Below are 27,282 nucleotides of genomic sequence, written 5' to 3'. Positions count from 1 at the left end.
TGTCCTATGGGACTTATCGGGGCCCAGAAGAATGTCCTGTGCAAAGTGGGCTCTTGACAAAAACTAGCTGACCGACTGGCTGCTCAGCTTTCCTCTTCAAAGCTTTAGAATTCACCACCCACTACCCCAACCAGAAATTCCCTAGAATTCCATTAACTCACAAAGTCCTGAACTCTGTATTTCTAAACAACCTTCAAGAGACTGACTCCTCTGGAATTTGAAGAGAAGCAGCCTCTCTGTTTCCCTTCAAACTACTCTCCAGTATTCGTCTGACCTATTTCCCCTATCATGCCAATTCAATGTCATTTAAAACCTGAAAACCATTTAGTACCGCTTAACAGAGGGCCTGGCCTTGCACAGTGCTTGCTGCAGCCAAACGCAGGTGGGAGAAAGGACCACCGTGGGGACTGTGCACTGCAGATGGATGCACAGAACTAGGAAAACCTCCCAGATCATCCTAACCTGGGGACAAGGGGAAAGACAGAGGGGAAACCTTCAAGATGAAAGGGCCCAAAGCAGATGATAGCCCTGCTTTTGAAAGGGCAGCAAGATGAGGATCTCCAAATTGCCTGCTTGGATTCTTTTTAGTCTGTCTCCTGATACCTGGTACCTAAGTGCAAACTATGACTTCCTGATCCACTGCATAAGTGTTTGTGCTGAATGTCTGGCTTGGTGGGAACCCTTGGTTCAACGTATTTTTTCCATCATGATGAAGAGACCGGAGTTGAAATGGGAGCCTGATGGCTTTTGTGAGAGAAAAGGTCCCTGGGCGTGAGGCCCTGGGGTCAAACCTACCCTGCCTTCCACCTGAGAGGGGAGCTCAGCCACCTCTCACCTTCTCTGTGCCACACACGTTATTGGCTCCCAAGCAGAACTGCACATTTGAGGTATTATGAAAACAAAAATATGAATCGTTTTCTTTTTGTAGTTATTGATTTTGTCCAGTAAACCTGAGGTAAAGAATGCTCTGTCTTTGAAGAATGTGATCAGAAAAAAAAAAAAAAATCCCCAAAAAAAGAGAACATGAATATGCTACCAGAAGAAAACAAACTATATGGAAGGGCTTTTCCAGTACGAAGAACTCATATTTCAACCGTCTACTTCAGGACTTGGAATTTAAGCAGTAAAATAATATATTATAAAAATGTTTATAAAATAGCAGCACACTCTGTGAAACATTACAGCTAGTTACTGTTAATGTGAATAAGGATGAACGATTTTAGCTTCTTAGCAGCGAAAAAAAAAAAAACTGAACAAAATAAAATGAAAAATAAGAGACCCTTAGATTTTTCTCCATCTTCAACCCTCATGCTACCGAACAAGGCAGAATCTGTTTATATAAAATAATTCTTCCAAGTGGCCCCGTTCTGATTTTTTTGTTTCTTCTAAAAAAAAGGCAAATATTTTAACAAATAGCTTCATTACCTGTCAATTTATAATTGTGCAAAAAAAAAAAAAAGTTGTTGCTCCAACCTCTTTGCTAACTGAACGTCTTGAAGAAGTGGAGAGGAAAAAAAAAATTCAAGTACACTGAGTACAACGTTGCAATAAAATTAACAAAAAAAAAAAAAAAAAAAAAAAACCCAAAAGGGAACAAAATGCCACATCCTGATGTTCAGCCCTCTGTCTTTTGCACCAGCAACAACTTTTCTTTCCATGTCCAAAGGAAAAGTATACAGGTGGGAATTAAGAGCCTTCTGTGACATTAAAACGGTAACAGATCTTTGTGAGGAATGTCAGCGGAAAGGGGTGTCTCTTGAGCTCCGGCAGGGCTACCAGAACTATGTATCAGAGAATGTCAGATACCAGAAGTTAATCCAGACTGGGGGCAGGATGGGAAAGGAGGAGGAGAAGATTTGCATAAACCATCCCATCTATCCCTTGGGAACAATTTTTCAAAGTGCTTTTCGAATGGAATGGTTTATAACAATGCTAAACCTGTGGACCAGACATGTCAATCAGCACCAAAAATGAGTTTTTCCTAAGAAGGGATTCCAAGGTCACGTTACCCTTTCTTAACACAGTAAGAGAAGAGACTCCATTCCAGATCCTAGCCTTGGTTTCCATCTGTCTCCGTCTCACAGGAGTTTTGGTTACGACCCACAGCTGGATTTCCCCGTTAGATACAAATACGGTGGTGCCTGCAATGAACCATGTTTGGAAGGAGAAGCTGGACGTCAGAACACTCGAAACCCAGAAACCTGTGTCCAACTGGCAAAAGAAAGCATCTTCTTTTTCAGGTAGCAGCTACTATAGAAAGAAAGAATACGTGATGTGAGATCCAGCAACACGTCTGACATAAGAACAGGTGGTCAAGGGAAAAGGTGCTTCTACGTCCAAAATGGTTCAGTCGTGTTTCGTGCTCCCTCCCCTTCATGTCCCTCCCAGCCTCTAATTCCTTCTTGAGTTCATTGCTTTGCAATCTAATCAAGCCAAAAATGGCAAACGCAGTTCCTTGAAATCATCCTAAAAGGGAGTATATGCACTAGTTCATAACGTGAAAAAAAAAAAAAAGTCTCCTCTAATCTGTTTTCATATTGCAAGCATACATTATCTCTAGCTAATCTGCGGGTTTTCATGTAAGCATTTTACTATGACTTTTACATAACCAAACAGTAACTGCTTGCACATAACAAGGGATTCCCTTCTGTTTTACTTCAAATAGGCACCAAATGCTTTTAATTATTCAGTTTTTGTAGACCATTTTTCTCTCACTTCTAACAGATCTTTAAATATGATCTAGATGGGGCAGATTTTTTTTTTTTTTTTAAGTCTCATCCTAAAACACAAAGAACAAAACACAACCAAAAGAAGGGAGAGAACGGATTCTGAACGCGCCTCTCCCGGCCGCCCGGCTGCTATCCTCACAGATCGATATCTCGCACATCCGTTGGGGTGCTGGCTTGGTCCAGTTCGTCTTCCGACTTGGATCCATCCCCCTGGTCCTCGCGGAACTGCTGCAGGCTATTTAGCAGCAGCGCCTCGATCTGCTCCTGGCAGGCTTTGAGGCAATCCTAGGGGAATGACCCAAACCAGAGTAGTTAGCAAGATGGACGGGGGGCGCACAAAGCGTGTGACGAGGAAAGCGTGCATAGTTGAAAGCCTCACACCATTCTGCACCCGTGTTTCAGTAGAAATAAAAATGAAGTAAATGAGATGTGTTCTTGGAGTACCGGGGTATTTCACTCCTCAAAGTGGGGTCTAGGGACCTGCCACATCAGCATCACCTGGGAGCTTGTTAGAATGTCAGACTCTCAGCCCAACCCTGAGCAATCTGATCAGAGTCTGCATTTTAGCAGGAGCCAAGTGACCTGTATGTCCATTAGAGTCTTTCTCAGACTAGTTGATAGTCCATTTATGGAGGATTTGGGTGTCGCCTGGTGATCATGAGCCTGACCAGATACTTTCCACTTGGGGAGGCTGGGAGTCGATAGGGAAAGGGGGAAAGCAACCAGAGGTACTACAGTAGCAGACAAATTCAGTACCTGAGGAACAGATAAGAGAGAAAAGAATGGGCTGAAATGTACTGACCCCCAAATAAACTGTGTAAATTGCTTGAAAAGAAATCCGGTCAACAGTTTATTTACCACTCCCTTAACTCATAGAAGTACAATACAGAATGTCTACAAAATTCTGGACATTTGAGCTGCCCAATTTGGGAATAAGCAAGAATTTGCAGCACTGCTTTGATATTAGTCTATATTTGGTGGGGAAAATTCAGAGTGTGTTTGCTCCAGGCAGAAGCTTCTGTTAGCTGGGTGATGTGGAATGCAACAGCGAGTCACGGGTGTCACTGGGAAGGGGCTCTGGTTCACACAACTAATTGGGACTTGAGCTGAAGGAATTGTTCTAAGAAGGTATTTTCCAGCCTCTCCCCTCTGCAAGGCTGCTCTTCTGCACGCTTTTTTTTTTTTTTTTTGCATGGGCAGGCACCGGGAATCAAACCTGGGTCTCTGGTATGGCAGGTGAGAACTCGGCCTGCTGAACCACCGTGGCCTGCCCTTCTGCAGTCTCTTTACAGCATGCCGGGTGGAAAATATATTCAACTGAATCTCCCTGGGTCTCTCCACAGTTTAATATATATTTCACTGTGCAATTTTCCTTTACTGCCCAGATTACTATTTGGCAAGCACAAAAGCATTATCTTTATTTTCCAAAGATCTAAAAGTTGGAATTAACTACTCAGAAACAAAGTTTCCATACCCCTAAATTTTCCTTTTCTATCTCTCACCCGTTCCATATTTCCAACTATTGCTCCTTATGAAAATTAGGAACAGCAGCAGACCAAGGGCGAAAGACAAGAAATATCACCAAGGGTACAAGAATAATGAAAAGAGGGAAGAAGGTGGCATCTGCCGCCCACCCATCTCACTTGGGGACAGCAGCTAAAGTATTTAACTTCTCTAGTCTCGGTTTCCCCATCTGTAAAATAAGGATAATGAAATGGCTGAGTAAAGATCAACTGAGACAGTATATATAGGGAGCTCAGTAGTAGCTCAATAAATCATAATTATTTACTATGAATTATAGTAAATCAGTCCCGGAGTCTGAAAACAATGAGATTTCCTTAAAATGAGGTGTGTGTTAGCATTTGTCCAAGATTTGTTAAGATTCTCCCGTGCTTTTGGGCACTGGGGATATGGTGCTGAAGGCAGAAGTGGGCCAGCAGCAGTCCTCCATGCAACCCTGATCAAAGCTGAGAGTCACGGACTGCAACCGAGGACTTACTAATGTCACTGAAACTTTTCTGTGGCCTCTCCCACTCTTCTGTCTGATGCCCTTGGCTAGTGATTAGAAAACTGACTCTTCTCGCTGTCCTCTGTACCACTCTCATGTTCCCTCTCCGTGGCCTGCCCTGCGGCACTGTCCTTGGAGGCCCTCGGAGACCCATGTGCTGAAGGTGCTAGGTGCTAAAGGCTAAAGGCATCACGCTCCTAAGGGCACCTGCATTTCAGCAGAGGACATTCAAAACCTTAAAACCTCAAACCTAGTCAAATCTAATGTGGAGAGTTAACATACAATGCAAAGAGCAACCACAGCCAAGTCTCCTCTGGGCCATCCCTTGGGAAGGTCGCACGTCAGAGATGGACAGCGAGTCCAATGGCATCAGCCCTCCTTCCAAAGCTGCAACAGGAAGCTACTTCTCCATGTGGGCACCATACAAAGGGGCTGGTTTGTTCTTAGGGGCCATGTAGTGGGAGTGACACACATCTTTAAATGCCAGAACTGTCACAGTGTGCTGAGGTGCTCACACCTGGAGGAGCAAGCAGGAGCTTAGACTCAAGGACAGCATCACCCCGTGTCACACATCACATTCGCTCTCCTGCACAAGTGCACGGAGTGACATGTGAGGGCACAGGAGTTAAATTTATATTATTTTCTTCTTTCTCTTTCTTTTTTTTTTGCCTTGCAGAAAATCATCGGTTGAATCCAGGAAGTCAATGTGTGTAGTGTTCCTTCACTGCAGAAGTCTTTCGGAAATCGTGTAAGAGTATGTTATTTGTTTCTTTTCTCGGAGGCAAGGTGAAACACCATCAGAGCGCCTCCATACAACAGAGGTACTAATCAGCTCCCTGACTCCCCCAAAGACAAATCTTACCCAAAACACAAGGCACGGAGTTCCTTTGTTATTTAAAGAAGATGGCAGGATTCTCAGCTGATTGAGGGACCATGTGTTGATATAAAGGGGTGGGAGGTGGGGACAGAAGATAGCGCTGGACCATTAAACGCAAAAGAAATGCGTATTAGCTATGGATGAGAAGGCAAATTTCATGAGGCCCCATACACACCACCACTTGGTGACAACTTTCTGAAGTGAAGTCCATATTATGAGAGGCCTCTCTCCCCAAGAAGAAACCTATACAAAGGCCCCCCATCCACTCCTGTCTGGTCTCCTTTTCTCAGAGGCTCTCTTATGGCCCCGTGAGGATGTACACCAGCCTCCCTGAATAGACAGGGCTCCAGAAAGCAAAATGTCTTGATTTCAGGTCATGTAAAGAGTCTTTCCTTTTGGGTCATCAATGTTCCTATTTTCCCTGCTATTCAGCTTCCCCTTCCAGCCTGAGACTTTAAAGGAACAGTTCTGAGAAAATCCTACAGGGAGGGCTGGGACTTTTGGCAGTCACTTCTCCCGGACTTGCAGAGCCAAGGGATTTCAAGATAACACGTGCATCGAGCATCACATTTATGAAGTTCCAGCCAAGGACACATGCACAGCTTTTCTGAACCAAATTAAGGAAGATTTCATACAAAACAAAATCTCTCTTTCCCTTCAGGCCCGTTTTAATTTCCATCTAAGTCATTACTGACTATGGCTAACTCTTGATCTTTGACCTCTTTTATTTGAAAGAAGAGAAAAATGATGACTTAAGACTCTCCCAGGAATGGGGGACCCTGAACCCCATTCCCCATTCTCTTCTAGATTCACCTTCTAACAGAGCTGGAAGCTAAACCCTACTGGGGCTCAATCATGTCCCCCATTCCTGGAAAAGTTATCCAGGGTCTCTGCTTTCCCTCCTTCAGGTTCCATTTCTTTCTTAGAGAAGTCTCCTCTACCTTCACCCAGCTTCACAACTTGATTATTATCAGCCCTAATTTCAACTGGGCAAATCTCTCACTCTCAGCTAGATGAAAAGCTTCCTAAAGGCAAGAGCCTATCTTGAATAAAACCAGGTGGAACATTCTACTCTCTGATGGCAAAGAGAAAAAAATCCAGCATCCTCTTTCCTTGAGACAGAACTCTCTCCCCACATCTTGATACCTTCATTTAGCATTTGCAGCAACCTTTCTAAGTCTCCCAAAGGACACATGAATTTTCTGTGAGCTGGTGGAAAGCAAACGAAGAGTGGTGCACCAGCAACCCCACACAGCCACCTTCTTGCCTCAGGAGTTCCTGCTCTCCAGAGGAGCCAGGCAGGAGTGCTGCATGGGGTTCAGATGAGGGGTGACTTGGAAAAGAGGGGCAGATATGTCTCAAATCTAGCCAGGCTGAATCTGCTAGGAAGTCGAGCTGGGAGAAGGAACTACACGGGGAAGTGAGCTAAAGAGTGTAATGAGCAAAAGATGCAAAGCTGGAGAATACTGGAGTTACAGTGTTTCAAGGGTACAGAATCACAGATGATATAAATCACAGATGATATAAAAATCGAAGGTGGTGGTCAGCAGGACCTTTGGAGATCAAATAGCCAATGTCCCCATTTTATAGGCCAGGAGTGATGCTCAAGTGTTGAAACTGCTTGCCCCCAGGTCACATCTACTTAAAAGCTGAGCCTGGACTTCTTAAAAGGGCAAGCTTCCAATTTTGGAACTCTTCTCCTATACAACCCTGCCTCTTCCAGGCTTTAGTAAAGACATATACAGTAGAGAAGCTCTAAGGAAGGGAGACAGAGGCCAAACGGCCGGAATCGAATAGCTCCTCCGATGACACGATGCTACGTGCAGGTAATAGTGCAGCCGCACTGGGACCTCTGCTTTCCGACAGCTCTAAAAGCACCAGCCACTGCGCTCAGATGCCCCAAATTAAGCTGATTAAAAGGAAAGCCATAATGCTCGTCTGTCAGCAGGGACAGGTGGCACTCCACTGCACTGGAGGTCGGGCGAGCCTCCAACTTCTAAGACGCTAGGCCCCTCCTTCGAACGCAGCTTTCCAGCCCTGACAGCGGCATTTGTGGTCTCCAGCTCCTTACACGGGCCTCTGACTTCCTCTACGCGCTGGCTTGAGCTCCCAGCCCTGCACCCTCCTCTGCCTCCATGAATGGGCTGACGGAACTCCTACCATTAGCCCTCAGTGTAACTGCATCACTCCATTGTCACCACACACGCACTGCACTCAACACAGGGACAAAGGGCTGAATGAGCCCCAGACCCGCGGCCAACTCAGGCAGAGACAACTTAGGAAACTATCTCATTCTTCCTTTCTTTCACAGCCTGTTTGGCTTATTTCCTTGCATGCAAAATGAGGCCCAAAGTGGGGAGGGGTAGGCAGGAGAGGGAGGCTCGGTTCCCAATTCTATTCCTTCCACCTCCTCACCCCCGGCTCCCCTTGCAATGACTTTTCACAAGCTTCTGGACCACAAGCCCCATTGGCCCACAAAAGCCACTATTGGTAGGTACCCTTAGATAGGGTGAGTGCATGTTAGTGTACTGTGCTTCTTAGCTGGGGACCCTATGAATAAAGTACAGTTGACCCCAGAGGCTACTCCCATTCTACTGTTGTTTTTTAACTGCTCACTGACAACCAGGATGACCCTCAGGAAGGGATATCATGGAATCTTCTCTGGGGGTGTTTAAAAATGAGACAAAGAGTTGTATTGTAACCCAGATACAGAAGGATAAACAAAATGTCCAGAGTCAAGAGCTGTTCTATTAAGTATCTTCACAAAACTCATTATGGCCTGAGAGCCTCAGTTCTATCCCCTACTTTTTTGGGGGGAGTGGGGGGCGAGGAATTGCATGGTCTGCGAATCAAACCGGGGTCTCCCACAGGGAAGGTGAGCATTCTACCACTGAACCACCCATGCACCCTTACCCCCCTACTTTTTAATTAGTGAGTTAGTGAAACTGTGTTACGTGAAAATTAATTGACTTGCTCTAAGTTGAAGCCAGGTTAAACTTAGAGGAATCTGGAATCTGACAGCTAATTAACATTAAGAACTATACAGCCTTCCAAAAGACAAGGGGAGACCAAAGAAGTAGAAACACACTTGAAACCCATCTGTCCTCCCTTTGTTCTTCCTTCCTTCCTTCCTTCCTCCATTCCTTCCTTTGCTCCTTCCCTCCCTCCCTTCAGCATCTTTCCCAATGACTCTGCCAGGGGCTCTGGATAAAGAGCTGAGTAAAAGTTGGGTCTTGTTCAGGAGGTTCTATAGACAAGTAAACAGTGAGATAAACGCTGGCACCAAGGCACGGATAAAGAACCAAGGGGGCGGAAGAGGAACCCCGATTCTGCCCGGGGGAACAGAGAAGCAGGGCAGTAGAGCCCTCCTCTCAAACTCACCCCCAGCCACGGGAGCCCCAGGGCGAGTCCTCCCCAAAGCCGCTCACACTAATGTCTGTTTTTAGCAACGCTTAGGATTGTAAGGAAAAAGTACTTAAAATATACCACCCTCTGAGACTTTTATTCCCTGTAAAACTGTCAGGCTTCTCACTCAGCTTTCTCTTTGGAATGAAGCATTCCGGTTTATGTTGGCAAAGAGAGGAGCAGCAAAGACCAGCTTTCTCAGAGCTGCATGGGTCCCTCCTATCAAAGCTATCTGCCGCTGGCCAGCGAGCCAGAGAAGCTCGTCTGACAGTCCCACACAGACCAAGGGGACCCTCTTTCAACAGCGTGCTCCCCGACAATCCTTGATGTGTCTACAGGGGCTAACGCAGGACTTGAGGGTCTCAGAGGTGAACTGTGGAGCCTCCCCTGATCCCTCGGTGGGCAAGCGCAACGCAAACCCAGGGCCAATTCCTGGCACTGCCCAGGGACATTCGCTGTCAGAATTGGAAGACCTGCCTTTCACACTGAGGCCTCATGAGCTGCTTCCTCCGACTTCACTTCCTGCAGCGTTTATAATTCATAACACATTATTTAGTGCTCATTCATTCATGATCTTAACCAATCGGCTATGGTTTTGCAGGCCTTGCTCTCAATTCTCCATACAATCACTAAGTTCATTGAAGGCAGGAATCTCATCGGTAATTTCCCATGCACTGCATGTCCCCCATCAGTCCCTAATTTCTAGTATAGTGCCCAGGGATCAGGCTTTGCTCCTCTCTATGCCTGGTAACACCAGTCTGCAACTGCAGCAGACCTTCAACAAATACTTCCAGAAATGAATGGAAAGGAAGACCCTGAAATACATCACTTCCTGACTCATGAAATGGTAAACAGAGCCCAGGAAGGAAACCTTACCACCCTCCAAATAGTTAAGGCATCTAAATTCTAGCCTTTTTTTCCCTCACTCCAAAAGCCTCAGCTCCTCACAAGCTGATAGAAGGGAGATTTAACACTTGGTAAGCTGTGCCCACACAAACAGCCTATCCTAGTACTTCTCAAACCTTCCCGATAAAAATATTCCTAGGAGAGAGTGAATGAGTATCTTGGGGAGATCTGACAGCACGGAAGGTACATATGGAACCTATGGAGGTCTTGAATTTTTATCCGAAAAAGTGGTATGAATTGTGCATTCTATTAATTAATTATGCCCATGCATTGTTTTTAACATTCAAGTGTTTAAATTATTGAGCATGAGTGGTTTTGCACAGCCTGAGCCCACTAACGAGAATAAGGCATGTGAATCCCAAGCCATTACAGAAACGAAGTTCCAAGCCTGCTGGGAGGATTTCCAGGAAGAGACCCCTCAGTTGCTTTGTATCCATTTAACCCAGACTGAAGCAGACTTGAATGCCCTAACCCAAAGTATCTCAAAAGGGCAAGGGGCTTCTGCAGCAAGAGTTGAGAGACTGTTCTGCAGCCCCCCAAAGCAAGCCACATACCAAGAGCCACAGAGGAACCCCCCAGGAGGGACTCCTGTGCATTTGAAAGCAGTTAGGGGTGCCAAGGAGTGAACAGGAAGTAGGGTGAGGAGATCAGCCAATCAGAATAGATCTAAAAATACCTGAAAGGTCACAGAGTCTGGGGGTCACACTCCTGTCCCAGGCATTTTTGTCTCTGTGGGGTCGAGGAAGGGCTTATCTGAAGCTGGCTGGGAGTCCTATTTGTCAGGCAGCCTTAATAGGAGATATTCAGAAAAAGAAGGAAGTATCTCCTTTCTATAAATGTTAAGTTCTGACCACGATTTTCCTCTGGAGGATTCTAAAAGCATTCTTCCTGCTGAACTGGAGGGGTCTTTTAAAAAGCGTGTTTTGGAGCCCATGTTGTCAAAGCATGTGTTAAAGCACATCGAAGATGCAGCTGTCTCCCCGCAGTAACAAATCCCAGGACAAAAATATAGGCAGTGGTTAGAAAGCGAGGCTTTCTGAGGTTCTGAGGCCCCCCGAGGTTGAACCTTCTGCTCAGCATCCCGCACGAGGCACGAGCCACAGACCTGTAAACCACATTATCCCTTAACTCGTATCATCCCACATTAGGGCATTCCAGATCTCCCTGGAATGTCCGGAGAGTGTCATTGAGAAGTTCCCCTGCATTCTTGGGCCTTAGCACCGTGAGTCACGACACCCTGCTCTCCAGCTGCCTTCAAACCAAAGGCTTCTTCTCACACAAGTAGCTGCAGCTGAGTGGGTGCAGAGTTCACAGGCCAGGAGTTGGGGCACTGAGGTTCTCGTCTCAGTTGTGCTACTCGCCCCCGCCCCCAGGGCTGCCTCCTTCGCCCTCTGCCACCCCCTCTTCCCCTCTATCTCCAGCGGGCTCAAGTGGGAAGAACTGATCTGTCTCTCTGACATCTCAAAACCACCTGCCTCTGCCCTTCAATGACTGTGATTTTCTCCCAGCCGAATCCAGGGCCCAACTGGACCCTGGTCTGTCTCAAAACCCTTCTTCTAATGAGCTTAAAAATTCTGGCAACCAGAAGGTAACCAAACTGCCTCTGGGCTGTCCACAGGGCACGCAGAATGGAAAAATCTACAGCTAATAATAGTTCCTTGAATGTGTGCAGCACTTATTCTCTTTCAAGTGCTTTTTAATCCATCACTATGTGGAACAAAAGGGAAGTGAGAGACAGGAGGGGTATGAGGGGTTTGCCCAAGACCCTACACCGTGCAAGGGGCCAGCTCAGGGGCCTCTGCTCCATTCCCCTGCAGCAGGGGTCCCTGCCCTCAGTCCAATATCCCTTGTCGTCTCTGTGCCTTCCCGCCTCAGCCTGCTCGAGCAGAAAGCTCTACAGTGTGGAGGAGAGGCAGCCCGACAACGTGGACATAAATGGAAGTAGAGCGACAACTCAGACCCACTGGGAAGCCCACACCATAAGGGAAAACTAGCCAACAACCTGCCCTCCCTCCTTGCATCTGCTTGGTGAGTTCTTTTCTGTATCTTATGGCACATGGGCTTTTAAAAACTTAAGAGGAGGCCCCACCTGCTGAACTTTTAACTACCTTGGAGGTGGATCTTAGAAAGAAAAAAAAAAAAAATATATATATATATATATATATCTGGTACATCATAATCAAACCAACTGTCTCCCTTCCTGAGCTGAGAAAAGAAAGGACAGGGCTGCACGGAGGAGGCGGCACCACCTACCACGTCCGTGTTGGTGATCTTGGCCAGCAGGTCAGTCAGAGCATCGCTGGTGAGCGAGCACACGTCCTCATCTGTCTGCAGCCCACACACGGCCGCCCCAACACTTCCAGTTGCAATCATCGATGGTGGGTACATGGCGAACTTAAAGTCTGCGAGGAACGGGAGACAGAGGGAAAGGTCAGGGCATGGGAAGCCTTTAGATGCAGCTGGTCCCTGGCCTGCAGGCACCCACAGAAACGGGCTGGCAGCGGTTCAGCTGCACGAAGGACCCCTTTCCCTCTGGGCTCATCCTTCCCTGGAGTCTCTGGCACACAAGGAGCCCTCTCTTTGCTATTATTACGGCAGTCCAGGCTGAAAACAAGGAAACTGAGGCACAGCTGCTGGACTGAGCGGGGAAGGTGGGGGGTTTATCTCAGGGTACACACAGAATCCACAAAGCGCTCAGGTTCCCCCAAGCCCCTAAGCTCCACACTCATCCGAGGGGCTACGTATACCCAGCACTGTTCTCGTGGTGGGGGCGAGAAGGCGAGTAAGCGCTCGTCTCCTTCGTGCTGATGGTGGGGGCAGAGCAGGAAAGGACTGAGACCAGCACCGATCAAACAGCCTTTGTACCGCGCAAGTGGGTTCTAGTCTCAGTTGTGCTACTCAGTTTTGCAAGTGGGATACAACAAAGACTCCAGATGTGAAGGAGGGAAAATGATAAGCAAGGGATGAAGTAAGAGAAGCAGCAATGCAGGGTATAGAGGGAGTAGGGTCTGAGTCTCACACAATTCCTAACTACCTGCCCAGGGCCAACAACCCTAAGAACATGAGGACAAGAGTACAGGACTTCAATCAAGCACCAGAGAGTAAACACCACATCCTAATCAGATGCTGGGCTTAGCCTAGGTTTAATGGTTTATGAGCCCGATGGCCCCATTTTCCTGGTGGAAGAAAAAGGGTGGTGTGCCACACAGTAGTGCAAAGTGAAAATAAATGTGAAGAGCTCAAAACCCCCGCCATGTCCATCTCTCCAACAGCAAATACAAAAGGAAGCTCCTATGCTGGGAGCTAAGAGCTGATGCTAGGGCACCCACTGGGGAGACCAAACACCTCAGTGACTTCTGGGCTCACCAAGGAGCCTGTGTGACCACAAGCCAGCTGTTTCTCCATCCGTCAAGGGGTGATAAAGACACCCACAGCCTGCACCTACGACACCTGCTAACAGCTACCAGTGACTCACGGTATATACTGTACACACATCATATGCCATTTAGTTCACACATAACCATATAAGGTGCAACCAACTTTATATATATTCATGATGCATGAGAACCTGAGAGTTTAAGTTGCCCTCATCCCTGCCTTGTGTTCATATATTAAAGAGGTTACGGTTTCACCACTCATGCTAATGTCAGTCCTGGCACAGGGCAGGCCCCTCAAAGTGTGCAATCTGTAATTTCAGCATTTCTTCTGTGAATTTACTGAATGTAGAAGTGGAAAATTGATGTAAGGGGGCAGAGGAAAGACATGGGTCATACTTCAAATTATTGTAAAAATATCATATACTACATTGAACCTGCAAAAACAATTCAAGCTGGCAATTTCCCTTGCTGCTATGCAATGCTCTGTTACAAAAACACGCTCCATAGAAACACCGTGAATGGTGACCCCCATTCTGCTGGGTTGGTAGGTTTCCGAGAAGCATTGCTGGGTCACTGAAGCATACAGGTATCTCTCTCCTCTGATCTCAGCTGAATCCCAGGAAGGCAGATCATGCCTGTCCGTCTGTCTCTCTCCTTGGCTCTCTTTCCTGAACCCACTCACTATTTCTGTCTCTTGAGGGATGTATGCGCCAGTGTCCCACCCGAAGCCTGCTGTCCACTAGCCCCTCCTGGGCTTTCTCTCTGCCAGTGGGTGACAAAGCTGGCCTCCCTGCATCCTGCTCTGCTGTAGGTCTGCTTCCACATGGGGTCACATGAGAGGGTTTCCTTGCCCAATAACCTCGTTAGCTCCCCCCTGTGACATTCATAATGCAAACGAGGCAGCCAACCCATGGCCCTGGGCCCACAGAGGCCCTGGGTGGAAGCATCTGGTAGGGAAGGGGCAGGAGAGTATCCCTGGCCTTCCCTTCCCTCTGCTACAGGCCTCAGAACCAGGAAGCAAACCTTGCAATGCCCAATTTTGTTGTCCTACGGCAGGCATTACCACCTCCTGTTTTAGCACAGTGATTAATCTCCGGAAGCCAGAGAGAATGTGTGGGTTGTCCTGGGGTGAGGCAGGCCCAGGAGTTACTCAAAGGGACCATACTCCTACCCCCTTGTTTTACTAAAGAAAATGCTGGGGCATCCTTCTCGTGGGGACAATGACCTCTGCCCTACAAAATTTAGGTTCACAGAGTGGCACGGATGGACAGCAAGACAAGAATGGCTGCTTACAGACAGCCCAGCGGCTGGTCCTCTCTGCTGCTGCCCACTGTAGCAGAAAACCTGTGTCTTCCCACAGACCCCTGAGCACATGCCCCGACCTTTCTTCTGCATTAAGCACCAAAGCAATGTGAGCACTAAAGCCAGGGCTAGGCTGTGGGACCTTGGGTGAGTCAGCTCCTCTCTCTGAGCCCCTGGATGCTCATTTGCCTAGTAAAAGGGACTGGACTAGGATCAGTGTTTTTCAACCTTCCAGTTTTAACTCATTAAGGCTCAAGAATTCATTAGTGGGTCACGACCTTTTTTTTTTTTAATTGCCTAGAGTAGGATAGAAAATATCAAAGTATTTTGACAAGTACTTTGTAAAAGTAAATATTGTTTTGGGGAATTCTTGTAACAGTTTTCTGAACATGTAGTGCATCTTGAGTTATGATATAAAATGTATTTCTTCCTTCAGGGTTTAGGTCAAAAAGTTTGTAAGCAGTAGGCTGGGTAATCTCCTGGGTGCTTTCCAGCCCTAATTAGCTCTGGAAGGATCTGGCATGAGACCCAAGGAAAAGAGCAAGGAGGAGACAACAGGTGTAGTGTGGCTTCCACCAGCCAGCTAAATCACCAGCATCAGGGGACTCTGGCCTGCAGCCAAGCAGGGGGCTCTCAATCCATTGACCCCTCATCTCCCCAACAGGTCTGTGGTTCCAGTTAGGGGAAAGAGAACAGAGAGAAGAACCCCAAAATGAAACATCTGAAAGGTCATGTCCTTTTAAATGCTAGCTAGCCAATTCCCACCCCTACCCTTGGAAAATCCCACCCAACCCATTCAGCCCTTACTGGAAACCTTAAACTTTGGCTATTTAACAGCATAGAGAAATGTTCATAATATCAACTTGGGTGAGGGGAGCAGAAAAGCAAACTGTGCATGTATGCTATGACCAAGATTACAATATTCCAAAAATACGCACGCATGTGCATGGACATGTATTTCTGTGATATAACGTACATACAGATAAACAAAGAGGACAGACAGAAAAAGAAACCTGTCCTGCTAGGTAAGGAAAATAAGGGTGAGTTTGTCAAATTTTCTTTTATTATTATTATTTTTTATGCTGTACGGTGGGGGTCACATTTCATTGTTTTTCCATGTGAGTATCCCCTTATTGCAACACCAATTGTTGAATTTTTGTTTGTTTGTTTGCTTGTTTGTTTGTCTGGGGAAGTCCATGGGCCAGGAATTGAACCTGGGTCTCCTGCGTGGCAGGCCAGAATTCTATCACTGAACTACTGGTGCACCCCCTCTTTTAATATTATTTTAACAAACGAAAACCACATCAAAATCTCTAAGAAACCTAAGTCTCTTGGTCAAAGATACCAAGAAGCTGTATTTTGGTGCAGAAGGTACAGTCAGGGGAGAGGTCTCTCCTCTCCAACCTCAGTCACCCACCTGGAAAGGTGAGAGATTAATGGCCTCCTGAGCACCTCCTTCTCCTGTTGCAGAGAGAGGCAATTAACTGATCAGTGAACAGCGTGTTCCTCCCTGTTCAAGCACCATAGATGACACCACAATAAAAGTAAATTATCGTTCCCATTGCAAAGCAGCTTGGAGCTTCTTTGGGGACAGGACACCCATTTATTAGACAGTAACCCAACACAGCCTGAGGCATGATAAAAGGCCCCCTGCCTCCTACATGGGTGCCTTCTAAAGACTCTTGTCAAAGGAAGGAGGCACTCAAGTGGAGATCCTTCTTAGGAGGCCTCTCTAAGGTGAGAGGAAGGATATGGACAGTGGAGTTAAGCATCTCCAAGAGTTGGAAGGTGGAGTGCATGGAGGCTGGTCCCCTTCTATCCTCAATTTCCACCAGGGTTCTTGTTCCCAGGTGCTGCCTCTGGAGACCTGAACAGTGCAGTAGTAGCGACTCACCTTGCCGTGGGGTGGGGGTGGGGGGGGGGGGGGCGGGAAGAGAAGCTGCTCCAGTGCCTAGGGCTCCTTGTCTCCAACCGAAGCACAGAGGCACTCAGGAGCAATGCCACCTGCTGGTGACAGCTAGCTGTGCAGTCAAACTGGCATCAATTCTCTCATGTCACCACCTACTACTAGCTGTGTGAAGTTGGACAAATTACCTGACCTCTCTGAGCCTCCGCTTTTTTCATCTGCAACAAGGATAATAATTTTACCTACCTCATTGGGGTGTTCTGAGAATTAAACTAAAGTAATCCATGCAAAAGCACACACCTGGCTCTTGGTAGGCAATAAATATCAGTTGCCGCCACAACCACTATTACTACTATTGGAAATTCTGGGTTGTGATGGGCTAAGATGACCATCAGATTCTGTTCAGAATCTGGAGGGCAAGGAAAGATGTCCGGCATCCCCAGATTGCAGGCAGATGCTAAAACAGGCTAAGCACGTTGGGGCTAGAAGAAGAGGACGCTGTGCTTCCTGGAGAGTCTTTCACTGTGCAATTGTGCATATGTCCCAGAAATGACCTCAACAGTCCCCAAATCCTCTTGCTACTTTGTCAGGAGTGGCAGAAATTGAGGCCCACAAGGGAATGGAAAGAGCCCACAAACATACAATGAAGAAACTTGATAAGTTGGCAATTACAGCCCCAGTTCATCCCACCTTCACTCAGATGTGGCCCCACAGCCAAGGGACAATGCCCACGTCCTGGCAACCTCTGACATTCCCTCCTCTGCACTGGTGAGGGGCAGGAGGCAAGGGGCACATCTCAGGGGAATCCTGGTCCAACAGAAGAGTGCCAGGACAGCCAGAATGTCATTTGCTTGCTTGTTCATTTTGATGGTGGCAGCAGTGAGGAGTTACTAAAAGGACCTTAAAGGTTCATCTGACTTAAACACCTTCTTTACAGGTAAGTCGATGAAATCCTGAGAGGTTAAGTGGTCTGTCTCACGTAGGTTAAAATAGAGACTTCTGGACTCCTGGTCCAGTGCTCTCTATAATTTACCAGAGGTCAAAGCTCCTAAAAGTCAGGAGTCACACACCACTGAAGAATGAGGGTTTTCCTTTCAATTCAGGAGTGGAAGGAAAGCCCAAAAGAAGAGCCTCTGGCTTAGGAGTCAAAAGACATGGGACCTAGTCCCATGGCACCAACATGCTGGGTGACTCCGCACATGTGGCTTAAGCCCCCCAAGTTGCCCAGCAGCCTCTCAGGGCCCCAGCGGGCTCTCCAGTCTGGGCAAAGGCCATGAGAAGTGCTCCACACACACCTACATGGGATCTGCACCTCTTGGTATGATCCACTGAAGGAAGAGTCCTGAGCTAAAGAGCTTTAAAACTCCAGATCACAGGGGCCCTGCCTAGCAAGCTTACCACAAATTATTCTCGCTATGACGACAGGGGCCTTGAAGTCAAGCCGGGCTGCTTTGCTTCTGTTCACCACTAGGGGGAGAGCAATCCTAGTTCTGGGGCTGAAGTGGAAGAGGGAAGCCCCAGCAAGCATTTCCCCATCTCCCCCCTCCTCCAACCTGCACTCAGGTGGAACCCAGAGTTCTCATTGGCCAACGAATGACGCCAACGACATTGCAGCACACACTTCATCTGCCACCCCCGGCATAGGTTCAGCACACCCTGTTCTCGTCAGGCAGCACTGCCCCTGACAGGCTAGTGCCAATTTAGCTCCAAAACCATAGGTGGAAGGAGGAGGGGAGTGGGGTGGCTGGAGAATGGCAAGCGGCCTGCTATTCATTCATCTTATGGCCAGATGGGAAGTGAGATAGCGGCGTCACACAGCCTGACCCCGTGGGGCACTGACAGAGAACCGAGACTCCGGCTTCAACATGCCACTTCCCCATCAGCCCCGTGACCTCTCAGCTGTGCAGGCAGCTCAGAGGCTCACAGATGGAAAGGTGAGTTTCAATTCTTCCTTCGCAGCAACCGCCGGGGCAAGCCTCCCATTCTGAATCAAGGGCCAAGTCATCTAACTCTCTGGGTGGCCACTGCCTGGCCACAACTTGGGGATGGAAACTAATGAAACACCTTTGGGGAAAGCTCATGGTAAGCTGGAAGACTGGGAAACAAAATGGCTTATGATTCTCTTTGCAGCTCAGGCCCTGGTTTAGGGGCGCCTGGGAGGGGACCACTCCTATGCATGTACAGAGAGCCAAGTGCAGCAACTTAGGGTGGGGCTCCCGGTGCAAAATGGGGGCAGTACGGGGTGCCATGGTTAGGGAGGTCCAGCACCTCCTCCCCTGCCAAGCCTGCACCCAATTCAAACACAATGCCATTGGCTCTTCTGGGCTAACTGGAATCATCTGTTGAACATGAGATCATGCGTTAAGAATCTCCCAACACTGGGGTGCGAGCCTGACTCGTCTCCAAGGGTCTTCCTCCCTCGTCTGCAGACCTGCAGACCTAGATCCATCAGAACTAGGATGGAAGGACCCAGGCTAGGAAAGGGAACGCCAGAGGTGGTTATGAAGCTTCAGTCCCAAATGCCTCCGCTGATCAGGACCAGCCCCAGGAGGGACACTGGGCAGTTTGAGGCCATCTCTCCTCCCCCCACTCTCCCGGCAATGAAGCCATTCCAGGCTGTGCAGGGAAGGGAGTGAGAGAACACTTCCCTGCTTTGCCACCATCTTACTGCTGCCCCTTCTGCGGCCCCTCTGTGCTTTCCCTCTTCCCCTTTCACACACACATGCTCTCCACACAGACTCTGCAGAATCCCTGCCAGCTCTTTCACAACCAGCTTTCCCCATAAACTGGCCACATAGTCAGAGTTGGCCACCATGTCCCCTGGACCCCCGTGGGCCTCCAGGGCCCCCCAGCTGCAGGTACTTCATCAGCTGCAGGGCAGGACCTCCAGGCCGGGGCAAGGGGAGAGAGGGGAGGGGTGGGACACTGGCGTGGAGCACCAGCGCAGGCTGCAGGGGTTCTGTGTCTCCCACCATCTGCTCTTGGGTACCTGATGCCCATCTGGCAGATACCCTGGCCCCCACTATGTGGGATCTTATCTACCTGGAAGGGGTTTCCTCTGAGACGAGCAACCCTTGGCTTTTACACTGTTAGGGAGAGTGCTCCAAATCTCCAGGCAGTGGATTCTGTGTGACTCAAATGCCTTGTGTCATTGACCCCTCCTTTCTAGACCCGGGAAACATCTCTGAGCTAACCCCCTCTGCTCTGGCCAGAGAAGGCCTGGTACTTGGCAGGTGGTTTTGACTTGGTTGGAGGTGTCCTTTCGCCTATCCTCCCCACTGCCTGGCGCAAGCACAAGGCCCCCCAAAGGCATAATTCCTCTTCATGGCTTCCTCTGCCTCTCCTCAGACCTCTGTCCTCAGTCCCTGAATCCCAAGCTCCTTCCTCTGGCCCCAAAGTTGGCAGCCACCCCAAGGATCTGGGCAAGAAGGCCAGGAGTGGGGGATGGGCTCCCCAACTTTACAGAACGGGCCTTTACAGACTCTGGGGATGTGCCCATGCCTGGGTAATTCCACCCCCCACTCCCACCCCAATCAGGGACCAGGAGGAAGGGCGGGCAGACCCTGGGAGACCCATCAGTCAAGAAGCAAGGTCAAAGCAGAACTCTGGCTATCAACAGCTGGGCAACTGGGGATCAGCTGTTCTAGGACGAGAGAAAAAGGACTAGTTAAACCCTCCCCCAGAGCAAATCACTACAACAGAGAGGAAAGGGGCAGCCAATTCTTGGAGACAAAAAGGCAAGTCAATGAGGGACTGACCTCTAGAGCCCAGGCCAATAGGAGAAGGGAAGGAAGCCGAAGGATGGTGACTGTGGACAAGGCAGCAAGGGCCCATGGGGACTCTTAAGAATGGAACCCCAGGGCTGCAGGGAGGGGACACAGAGGGGCACAGGGCACACCCATACTCCATGAGGCCCAGTCTGGGTGCAGAAAGGGAAAGACTAAGGAAAACCAGAGGGGAAACCTGTCGCTGGAATCAAATGCAAGTGACCTGGAATTAGAAACTTGAGCTAGTGAATATAGAGCCCAGGGGGTCCTGCTGGAAACAGATGAGGGTGGACTGGACAGTGAGGTCATGATATCCACTGGGTTTGGGAAAGATCAAATCGGAACTGGGGGAGGGTGGCATTTTCACAGTAAGTACCACAGAATTTCTATTCTCCACATCTTCTGGTTTTTTTTTAAAGCACTTCCATGCACATTCTTTTTCAATTTTAATTTTCCCAACAACCCTGCAAAGGCTGTATATGATCGATCAGTCTCTTTTTTTCTTTTTTTGCAGGTGAAGAAGCTGAGGTTCCGAGAGGTTAAGCAGCCTGTCCCAGGTCATCCGGTGATAAGTAGCAAAGCCTGACTTTTTGACTCTGAACAGAGCCTGACCCCTACTGCATGCAATACAATTATCTGTGCAAACAACATGTAACAATATATTGATAAAAGGTAACCCCTAAGCTCCACCTACACAATTTAACTTCTTGACAAATCTGAGCTGAACTACCCTCAAAGATTTGTCCTAATGGTCAGTTTTTACCTAAGGTTCCTGGGTTATGAAAATATGAACTCCTGATACCTCTTCTCTCCTGGACGATGAAGGTTCCAGGGTCTCTGCTGTGGCCACTACTGAGAAAAAAGGGGTCACACCTGGTCAGGGTTCAGTTTAATGGAACATGGAACTAGTGGCCTTGAGTTTTTTAGGGAGATGTGAAAGATGGGCCAATAAGAACTATGTATCCATTGTGGGAACAACCTAGAGGGTGGGAAGGCTTTCAACCTGAAAAAGGTAGTTGCTGTTGCAACTAAAAAAGAAAGCTGTGCCCCAAATCAAAACACTGCCATTTAGGAAGTGAGGGCAGTAGAACCCGGTGCTCAGGAAATGAACCTTTGCTCAAAGCCAGCCAGGTACTCTCTCCCAGCTGGTAGAGGAAAGCAATAAATGCCCTACAGTAAAAAGAATTCCTTTAGCTTCCCTCACCACTTATCAGGGCAGGCAGCTTTTTATCTCGACATTGTTCCTTTAACCTGTATTTGCCCTGCTTCCCCAAATTTCCTCTTGGGCTTATCTGCAAGCCATCCTTTTCCTCAAAAGATTAAAGATTTAAACCCAACCAGCGAGCAGTATATATAATCTTTTAAGAGCACTTTAGACATCATAAAGAATATTTGAACAGGCACTAATTTTTTTTTTCCCCTTACCGCACCTGTCCTTATAAACCATTTATGAGTTTAGGAGAGAAAGAGAATATACCAGCTTAGATAAAGAGAAAACAACAACGCAGGAATTAAACCTCGGACCCCAGACTACTTGGGATTGCCCCTTTTTAAACTCACAAGCATTGCTTCTCCCCTGAACACCCCCCGCCCGACAGCCCACCCCTATTCCTACCCCCGCAAAGAGCTCCCCTCCCCGGCTCGCGCCTGCCCCTACCGGTAGCGCACAGAGCGATGAAGGTCTGCGCATGCTTGCGGATCAGCGGCAACTTCTCCCTGGGCTGGGGCAGTTTACGCAGGATGTGCTCGAGGAAGTCGTGAGGGGTGACGGCTGCCAGGTTCCACTTCAACTTGCCCAGCACCACCAGCTCCCACTCCTGGTGAGGAAAGTAGGAAGAGTATAAAAAAAATCCCAAGGCTGACCTGGAGGCCGGGGCTGGGGGTTGGGATCCAGACCTCGGCTCATTAAGACATTGTAAGGCAGGCCCATTTGTCAGTGCGCCCCTAAAGCTTTGAAGTTGCTGACGGCTCTTCCAATGCTTCAAATGTCGGGCTCCACCGAAAATAATGAGCTGCCAGGTAGCTGTTGCCAAGAGTCTATTCTCTTCTATTTCTGTGCCTCTGCAGCTATCCCCACCCCCACCCGGCCCTGACTTTCTCGCAGTGCTGCCGCTACTGGCCCACCCAGAAAGTTTAACCTACAATAAGATACTGCCAAGGTCACTGTGGCCCTTAGGTAGTAATTTATTGGCTATGTCTCTATCACTGGATTAATAGTCTTTTTAATCCTCATGGAAAAATGATGCACACAGATAAAGCTCAAAATAAGGTTCCCTGGCCCAACTCCTTGGCAACCAATTAGCTTGCTGGTACTTGGTGCCAAAAAGTGCCATTTTTCTCTTTACTGTTAAAACTTTCCCCTTGACACATCATGCAGAGATCTTGGAGAAATGACACTTGGTCACAGAGCAGCCTTTCACCTAAATGTATCACAGGCCTTTGTAATCGTAACAGGAGGACTGAGTTGTCATTAGCAACCCCATTTTGCAGATTGAGGGCAAAGGGGAAGGTGAGGACCCAAGGTCACAGAATTTCTCAAGCCTCTTTGGGGCCTCTCACCAGCAGATCATCCAGTATGGAGATACGTAGGGGGAATTGTGCTCAACGGGAAACAATTAGAAAGAAAACGTTTAGTCTTTGTGCAGTCAGAGGGGAAATATACCTATCAATCATTTGACTTCAGAGGGTGGGGAGGCAGAGACCAGCTCACCAGCCCCGCCCTGCTCTCCCAGTCACCCTAAGGACCCTGAATCCCACCTATTTGCTAAAGCCAAGGCCAAATGCTAAGCCAGACACCAGAATCCAACATGGCCTGGGACTATTCTTTTTCCTTCCTTTCCTTGGCCTTGGCTTTCCCATTTGCAAAACGGGAGGACTGCTGCAACCTCTGGGATAAACTGATGGGGAATGGACTAAAGGTAGCTTTGTCTAGAGCAATTTCAATTAGTTTGGCTGCTCCTGGAAAAACTGGGGTGTCTCAAAGAACACTGCAGACCACCATCATGTTGGGAAAAAAAAATGGAAGTAATTGAAAAAGAAAATCAAACTGGACACCCACTCTAGCAATTTATTCTTCACAAGCTCTAAAGTCGGCCTTGGCTTCTTATAGAGGGTTGTAGGTAAAACTCCTGATAGTGGAAACAATCAGCGTCTTCAAAGATGGTTTGAGATCCCAAACCTTACTACTCACAGGAGAATGTGAGTACAAGTCACTCGTCTTGCACCATCATTAAAGGAAGCAGATCTCCCAGAAGAAAGCACCTTTCTGGGCCTCCCGGACCAAACCAGAAGCAGCTGAAATCTGGCATTGGTTCAAAGGTGAAGTCATTTGGGCCCCTCTGCATTCTCGGCAATTCCTCCCCCAGCCTTGCGCATGTCTGCCACTAGATGGCAGCACAGCCCCAGAAAGGAAGGCTCCTCACAAAGAGCTCAGTTCAAGAAACTTAGTCCTGTGGACTTTTACGCAGGCCATGCCAGAAAGAAGGGGGGATGGGGCGGGAAGAGGGGCCCCTACCTAGACAGTATACAGAAAGGTGTGCAGACCCCTGAAGATGGGCCTCTGAGTGGATCCACCGTTCCAGTGTTGCTAAAATATGCGTATCTTATGTAAGAGGCTGGAGGAAAGGGAGACTGCGATGGGTGGGGGGGTGGGGGGGTGGGGGGGGGTTCCCTGGCAGGCAACTGCCTTGAAGATACAACCCCCCAGGAGTTTAGTGCGGTTACAGCCCCACCGGAGCTAGGAACCCAGGCCCCAGACTCTTCCAATATAAACTTTGCCTTTGCTCTGAAAAATGAGCTGATATTTAGTGAACAGCTACTATGTGCAAAAACGTGGAGTCTGTACAGCTACTCAAGACACTACTTTGAACCCCAAGTTGTTAGGAGACAAACCACCAACACATTCGTGTCGGGTGAACACACTCCTATCATGTGAGAAGTTGGAGTATTTTCTCAGAATTATGTGTGTGAAAATTTGGAATTTAAGTAAATCTCCATGGAGGGGAGTGGATTTACTTGCCCATTTGGTCTCAGGGTTTAGCATGATGGCTAAACCCAACACCCAGAAGGAGTACAAAACACAGACAGCAAACGTGTATCTTCTCATGTCAAGACGGACAGCTCCCATATGTGTGAAAAGCCTTTTGGTGGGGTGATTCTGGATCCTAAGGAGATTTTTGGGGAGTGGTGGTAAAAGGCACCTTGGCCAGTGGGGAGAAAAGAGGATGTCATTACCAGCAGCTCCTGAGGCCGGATGGAATTGTCGGTGTAAATGCATAGCTTCTCGGCCGTCAGCGGGATGGTCTCTTTGAGCTTGGAGGCCAGGAACATGCAGACAGCACCCAGGAGTTGCAGATGGGACTTAGGTGTCGGCACCCCAGCTAGGAAGCGGTCCAGGTAATTCATGGCCAAAGGGAACACCTCTTCTTCACACTTCTGCTCTTCACAGACCTACAATGGAAGTGGGAAAGGATCGGAAGGACAGGGAAAATAGTATGAGCCAAGGAGAAAAAGAATGGGGGAAAAAAATCTATGGTATCAAGGGAAAAAAAAATTAATTTGGGGGGGAAGGGGGAGGGGAGTAGAATGTGTGATCAGAATAAAGATGAGGAAAATGGGGTAAATCTAAATTGCCCGTGTGCGCTTGGGTATTCTCTCGGAGCCTTGAAAAAGGGGGTGAATTTAAAGATCCCATACGGGGAATCAAAGAAATGCGCAGTAGCTGCCGCGGCTCCGCGACGCTCCCTTATGCTACTCACTTCTTTGCTCACTCTAACTCACTCACTCTCTTTTTTGGATTTCGTCATCTTTTCAAAAAATCAATAAAAATATTCAGGAAGCTCCGGTGGTCTCCTGCTTGGTCTCATTCGGACCCCCAGACCCTGCTCTATCATTCCCGACAATTGAAAAAAATGCCCGGAGGGGTCCCTGCGGCCCAGGCGCCGCTATTGGGGGGGTGGGTGGAGAGAGGTGGGGAGGAGAGGGGGAGGGAGGAGAGGGGGAAGAGCGCCGCAGCCTCGGCAGCTGGAGTCGGAGCAGGGGGGACGGTTTCAAAAAATAATTAAAAATCGAGGAATTATCCTAGAAAAGCCCTTTTGGCGTGAAAACCCCAAGGAGGATCCAGGCTTCCCGAAACGGAGGTTTCGGGTGCCGGAAAGGTCTGTATCTCGACACTTGGGGTTCTGGATCCCGGGGGGAAACTTGAAGGGGTGAGAGCCGCCACGGGAGTGTCCGGCTGCGGCCCGCAAGGGCAGAGACTAGGGGACGTGGTGACGAACCGGGGAAGAGACAGGGGCCAGGGAGTAGCCCGAGAGAGGCACGGGGGGCTCTAGCCTCTCATTTAGGGGTGCTCCGGTATCCCTACACACACACCTCCTCCCCTCCTTCCTACCCCACCCAAATCTCCGCACCCGAAGAAGCTGGAAAACCAAACTGTAAGTAACCTTTGTGAAGTGGGGATTGGGGGGAAGGGCACGATTAGAGGTGGGGTGGCGGGGATAACGGGGTGCGGGGAGGGGTGGTGGTGGCGGGCGACGTTTCCAGCCTTTCCAACCCGAGTTTGCAAAGCAACATGGCGAAACTACGGCAGGTCCAGAGCTGTGCATACGTGGGCACACAGCTTGCTCGGCAAAGATCTGGAGCAAGGGTAAAGAAGTGGTTCTCCTGGGTTCCCCCAAAACACGTTTCTTCAATGTGACTTCCGGGGCTCCTGAATTCCCCGTCTCTCCTCCTCCCGCCTCCCTCCCCTCCCCCCCTTAAGTGCCAACGCGGAGACGCGACCACATGCGGGGACCTAAGCCTAGGACGAATTTGCTTTGGCATTTGGGGGGGCTGCTTTTTACTGTGGGTCACGATTTCGCACTCCTACTCCCCTTTTCGCCGCACTCCGAGCGGCGGCTGCGTCGCAAAAGGCAGGTCGGGAGTGGGGTGAGCAGAAGAGGAAGCCACAGGCAGGTACACGCGCGCGGGGTGCTCCCCCACCCCTGCTCCAGGACAGCCTCGTCTCTCCCAGATTCCCCCTCATCCCTCCTCTCCCCCTCCCACCACCCCCCCCCCCCCGCATCCACCCAGGCACCGAACCGAAGCCACGCGTCCCGCCAAAGGCGCGGGGGGACCTCGCACTTGGGAACCGGGAGGCTCGGGAAGAGACTGCCCTGCCCTCATTTTAGGGTCCCTGCGCGGGGGCCGAGAATCGGGGTGGGGGCACGGCTCCTTGAGAGCGTCGTCCCGCACACCTACCTCCAGCATCCAGGTGGCCACCATCCTCCGCATGAAGGGCTGGATTTCCTTCTGCACACATTTGAAGTAGGAGCACTGAGGAAGGTAGCGCTCCTCAATGGTGAGCAAGTTCTGCAGAACGCGGTCGTCGTAGAGCAGGTTGCGGTCCGGCACGGCCCTGCGGACCGGGTCCACCTCGCAGCACAACAGCTCCATGGCGAGCCGGGCGCCCACTCGTTCCCCTGCTTTCTCCGCACTGGAAAAGTTGTTGGTTTGGGGGTGGGGGAGGCAGGGGGTTCCCTTACCTCCTTCCTTTGGCTAAATTGAGGGTTTTCGAGAGAGAGGGCAGAGAGAGAGAGGCTGGGGAGAAGAGAGGAGAGAGGTGGGCGGCGAGAGAGGAGACCCTCGGGGGCTGCCTAGCTCGCGCCTGCCTTCGCCTTCAAACTGCTCTCGCTCTCCCCAGCTCGCTCTTCTCTCTGCACTCTGAGGCAGTGACGCAAGCTGGCTGGGCAGTTAGTTCTCCTCCCTCTCGCCTAGCTCCCCTCGCTGGTTCCTCCTCCCTTCCCTCCCCTCCCGTCCCTCCCCTCCTCCTTTCAATCGCTCCCTCCCTCCCTCTCTCTCTTCCCCTCTCGTTATTAAGGAGAACAGCAGCTGGCCCGACCTAACTTCAAACGCGGCCCCCCGCACCCCCACCCTTTTCCTTAGCTCTCCGAGGCCCTTTCCCTCTTCCAGCCCCGCATGCCAGGGGCCCCGGATAGGGGAACCCTGCAAAAAAAAAGACCGATTCCT

At 49.2% G+C, this 27,282-nt stretch overlaps 1 protein-coding gene and 1 long non-coding RNA gene across 2 annotated transcripts; one reads left to right on the top strand and one right to left on the bottom strand.

The window, feature by feature from the left end:
• Positions 1-1,387: 1,387 nt before the first annotated feature.
• Positions 1,388-27,020, bottom strand: CCND2 (cyclin D2). Its single transcript, XM_077169727.1, has 5 exons — positions 26,515-27,020; positions 24,511-24,726; positions 21,935-22,094; positions 12,179-12,327; positions 1,388-3,014 (listed from the first exon to the last, which is right to left on the bottom strand). Exons 1-5 carry the CDS (start codon positions 26,707-26,709, stop codon positions 2,865-2,867), a joined length of 870 nt encoding a protein of 289 aa, XP_077025842.1. The 5' UTR covers positions 26,710-27,020; the 3' UTR covers positions 1,388-2,864.
• On the top strand, positions 18,120-20,925 carry LOC143691370 (uncharacterized). Its single transcript, XR_013179493.1, has 2 exons — positions 18,120-18,444; positions 20,792-20,925. It is a non-coding gene; the product is annotated as an uncharacterized LOC143691370 (long non-coding RNA).
• Positions 27,021-27,282: the final 262 nt, after the last annotated feature.

The sequence above is a fragment of the Tamandua tetradactyla genome, chromosome 7 (genome assembly GCF_023851605.1).
Source record: "Tamandua tetradactyla isolate mTamTet1 chromosome 7, mTamTet1.pri, whole genome shotgun sequence".
NCBI classification, from domain to species: domain Eukaryota; kingdom Metazoa; phylum Chordata; class Mammalia; order Pilosa; family Myrmecophagidae; genus Tamandua; species Tamandua tetradactyla.
This window is presented reverse-complemented; position numbering and strand designations above follow the sequence as displayed.